Source organism: Homalodisca vitripennis, chromosome 6 (assembly GCF_021130785.1).
Source record: "Homalodisca vitripennis isolate AUS2020 chromosome 6, UT_GWSS_2.1, whole genome shotgun sequence".
NCBI classification, from domain to species: Eukaryota; Metazoa; Arthropoda; class Insecta; order Hemiptera; family Cicadellidae; genus Homalodisca; species Homalodisca vitripennis.
Genome location: NC_060212.1, coordinates 60792298 through 60797182, shown reverse-complemented (window position 1 = coordinate 60797182; position 4885 = coordinate 60792298). Strand labels below are relative to the sequence as shown.

Here is a 4885-nt window from a genome sequence, read left to right as displayed (position 1 = left end):
ATTTTACAAACAAGTAAAACTGTACCTTTTGTATGTCCAGTAATTCCGGATTAGCTGCTGTGGGAGATATAGAATAATCCGATTAATACAAACTGAATTTAAGAATACCAGTTGTTTTCAGCGAGAAAGGAAAATAATCTGGATCTTCCGCGGTGTGGGCACCACAATGTAAATAACATTGTCGAGCCGAGCCGATGTGAAATACAAGAAGTGACAAAAGCACAAACTGGCTGTTGATGATATCACTGTAAGCCTATTACGAGAGAAGTGGTGTTGTTTCTTTGGCTATCCTATCCTGACGCTGGACTGGGACCAACATCGGCTTTGCTCCACTTTCAGTTGTCTTGCTATATAAATCACGTTATTTTCAGTGAAACCATACTAAACCAATAAGGAAAACAATTTGAATTACATCACAATAAACTAATGTTTATTTAATATTCATTTTAGTTTTAATAAGAAATAACATATAGCAGTTTCGTAATCTGCTATCTATTTAATTTAATTATTACAATGTTACATTTATAATGATTGTTGTAGATGTTTATTCAAAGTAGTTTAAAATACACAGTGATGAAGACTTTCATAATATTAAAACCTACAGGTAAAAATTCTTGCATCACAAATAAGTGTCATCAGCATAAGAAGACTTATTATTAATGTGAACCCAAAAATATATCTCCATCATTTAATGAATACAGCTTTGAAATATGAATGGCACTTTGGTGCATACCATGTACTAATTATTCAAACTTTGGAAAAAATTCTCAAGTGAAATTAACAGATTTATTAATAAACAGATACTTTACTAATCACAACAACAAATCTGTTATTTTATTTATATTTTTCTTCCAAATTGTATAAATATTCCTACAGCATAAATTTATTTTTAAAAATATGAATAATTTCAAACCTTCCATCTAAATAATTTGTTGGAAAATATTAAACACAATTAAAAAGGTTTGCATTATCATTAGAAAATTAAAAACAATTAATTGCTAAAATATAATGAGGACCTATTTGAAAACTTTGAAGATTTAAAAAAACAATCTTAGCAGAGTTTTAGTTAACAACCAATTTAAATTAACTGTCTGGGCAAATTAGGGCCACTACTGTAAAGCGTACAGTACTATTGTTATAAATAACTGGTTGGCTAAATTGTAACAAATATTTTTGCTTCATAGCTAAAATTTCTACAATAAATTCACAAGTATAAAAGAATTATTTCAATTATTAAATAAGTGACTAAAATCAAGATAGGAAAGTTAATAAAAGAAAGAAAGTGTATCCACAAAATGAGTTTTATTTAACAAACTTTTAAAATGTAACTTTAAAACTTCATCCTGTGTGGATATTGGCTACTGTGTAGTGCAAACATGGAGCCCAAATACTTTCTGATCATTCCAGAGTGCTGTGCCTTCTTGATCTGGGTCAATACTTGGGCATCAACCTTCTTCTGGTCTTCCTTCCTCTTATCTGAGGCCTTGTATTTTTCCTTCTTGGCGACAAAGATGTCTCCCTCCTCCTTCTTGGGTTTTTTGTTCTTTATCCTCTTGAAGTAGTCATCATTGATTTCCGCTGGGATCTGGATGGGTGATACATCAATCTTGGTGGAGGTGGCGATTACATAGTTTTTGTTGATTCTACGGAGTGGACATCCGTTGAGCTTGTAAGGTCCTGTGACGAGAAGCAGTCCGCTGCCTAGCTGCTTCAAGAAGACAACTCGCTTGCCCTTGTGGACACCTGCAAGGACAATGCAGACTGTACCCTCAGTGAGAGCTGGACGCAGACGCCTCTTATGGTCCTTGAAGCACTTCTTGGCCGGGTGACGTCTGATCCTGTCACAAGTTGGGTAGGATGCAGTCTTGCGGGTTAAAAATTACCTTACGGGTTTCCACCATTCTTCTCACCACCGATCTGTTTCTCAATGAACCTCTTCTTCTTTGGCTTCTCCTTCTTCGGATTCTTCTTTCCGACAAACTTCCACAGTGCCTTCTTGTGGTACATCCTGGACCTACTGAATCTATACACTCCAGCTCCCAAATCGTAATTTCTGGGATGTCCGTACTGTTTCTTCTTGTTTGGTTTGATCTCGCCAGGTTTCAAACGGGCAAGTGCTTTAGCAGATAGTGGCTTTGTCCGTTTGGCGGTGTCTGCCATTTTATCTGAAACAAAAAATTACATTTTACTTCCCTATAACAATTTTAACCCCTATAACAAAGCTAGACAAAACACTTTTTCAGTATCTAATAAGTGAACATGTTGTTATATTAAATAAGAATACGATGATAATCTTATAAACAGTTAAGCATTCAATGTGATTATTTGAAGTGGGGGGTGGGGGGGGGGGGGGGTGGGGGGGGGGGGGGGTGGGGGGGGGGGGGGGTGGGGGGGGGGGGGGGTGGGGGGGGGGGGGGGTGGGGGGGGGGGGGACGGTAGCCGGCCATATAGCCACAGCGGATACAATAACCTAGTAACCTACAATAATAGACATAACCCAACGCAACACAATATAGTAAGTATGTAAATGTATTTTAATCTGCTGTTTTATCGTAATTGCATAAATTCTGATTTGTTCTAAACCTGAAAATTAAATTATGCTTTTTCATTCTGTTATTGAAAAGATAACTTTTTGGGTTAATGATAAGTTATCATGCACTTTGTTGTCACGGAGAGTAAAATATCTCAGTAGGCTGGGGAAGGCTTTAATAACCAGCCTATACTCGGTATTTCAATTGTTATTATCGAACGATTCGAGATATTATGAAACTTCGATATTGTATAAATAATCGCACCTAACAGTAGTTATAATGCATTAAAAACAAAAATAATAGGCTACATTTGCAATTTCATTAACATTAGAAAATAACCCAATCCAAATATGGCATACATAGCAGAAAAACATTACAATACTTACAGCTTGCCCGGATAGCAGTGAGCAAACCCGCTTTTGTGAAATGGAGGAAAAGTATTCTCTCCATGGGTAATCAGGAGCCAAACCCACATGTGTATATAGAAATATCTCACATATTGCCTCATATTGATCACGCGGTTTTAAATTCTCCAACAATTAGTTACTTGCTGTCTATTGCTTACATTAAAAATTACTATAACCAAATTAAAATCATATGTTTAAATTTGTAATATTGAATTATTCATTCGAATAAAAACAATCAATTCCATTCGATAATATAAAAAAATCGAATAACGAGTATAGGCAGTTTATTAAAGTTTACCCATAGCCTGTTTTTGGAACTGTAAAATGTATTAGATTAATTTCATATGAAGTTTCTAATTTTTAAAACAAAATACTGGTTTTGTTCAACAATTCAATTTCTATTGTATTTCTATCAATACGCTACTAGTAGAATGACCAATTCAACAAGACTAGCAAGTGGTTGCATAAAAATATGTTTGAGCCAAATGAAGGAAAGACAAAATGCTGCAGTATAACAAGTGGCCATCGTGGCAACAAAATTTTATCTATCGATTACAAATATCTAAACTATTGAATATAAAAACATATGATAATTAATGATTTTCCTGCTATTTTTATTTTACAGAATAACAATATTGTTTAAAATTAAGTTAATTCAAACAAAGTAAAATCATTTCCGATGTGAGTAATGACATTGGCAAAGAACAGTGGCAATGTACACACTCTATTTGTGTCAAAATGTATTTTGAAACATTGAACAATGTTTTCAATTGGCTACAAGGTAAATGAATGATCTTGTTCATTTAAATCCAAAGTGTCTAGTTTAGAGTGAGGAGATGCAAACTAAAATTAAAGGTGGAAATCAAATAGTGCTTAGTTGCAATAAAAGTTAAAACAAACACAACATCACAAAAAATGCACGGCTACAATATAATAAGCAGCCACCATCACAATTGGATGATGATTATCGATTTTAAATATCGATACTTTACCAAATACGACATTTGACCTATATGCAGATATTCATAATGATCACTCCCAGCTTTATTTAGACAGGTGACATCATTACCAGCCGTTGCTAGGGACATAATTATTAGCTGATACTATTGATGTCATTGCCGGCAGGTGTTATCTCGTTTATATTGAAGAAGACTAGTGACAACGACAAGGTGGCTATGAATATGCAAGTATTGGCTCAAAATGTTTTCATTAATTCTGAACAGTGTTTTAAATTGTTGCAAGAAAATCTGTAGTGTCCAGTTTGTAATGACGAAATGAAAACCAGGATTAAATGTGAGAATCAGATATTGTTTCGCTGCAAGGAAAGCCAGGACTAACATGATGTGGCTATAAACGCACTGGAGAAGACTTTTTTTAACATTCAAAGTTTGGTATATTAGCATAATAAAAATAATGTACTGTACTATTTTAGTTGGAAACAACTTCTAACTTTTTGGTAAATGAGTGTAGTTTAAATGGTATAAGTACACACAGAAATATGATTTCAGATTGGCTCTCTTATTGTAGGTAAGTAATGTCTTGTTTGGTTGGACGACAAATTTGAAAAGGATGAATTATTGAGTGGCGAAGGAGTGGTAGTTGAAATTGACAAAGCATTGCCAATGATTGGAGAAAGAAAATATAATCCTGGAAGACTGGTAGAAGGTACATGGGTAATAGTATAGAGCTAGCAACGTTTTCTAGAGATAATTTCAGGTCAGCTGATTTTTTTGATATACTGTCTTTCTTGCTTTTTCGGTTAGAGTCCGGCTATCTGGCTGGCGGTAGTGGTTGCGTTTTATTAATGCGCATCTTACCTGCACAGGTAAAACTCCTGGAGTTTAAAAGAATTTTATTATGCGTAATTTTAAATTTTTTCCCTTTAGATAGATCTACCAGACATTATTTTTTTATTGCCAGACATTTTCTACTGTTGTTAATTACGTG

At 34.5% G+C, this 4885-nt stretch overlaps 1 protein-coding gene across 1 annotated transcript; it reads right to left on the bottom strand.

Annotated features, from left to right (window-relative positions):
* Positions 1–1285: 1285 nt before the first annotated feature.
* On the bottom strand, positions 1286–2188 carry LOC124364364 (60S ribosomal protein L6-like). The gene is given in 2 exon segments (XM_046819767.1): positions 1286–1885; positions 1888–2188. Coding segments are annotated over 2 exon segments (828 nt in total). The 5' UTR covers positions 2161–2188; the 3' UTR covers positions 1286–1330.
* Between the last annotated feature and the right edge of the window lie 2697 nt (positions 2189–4885).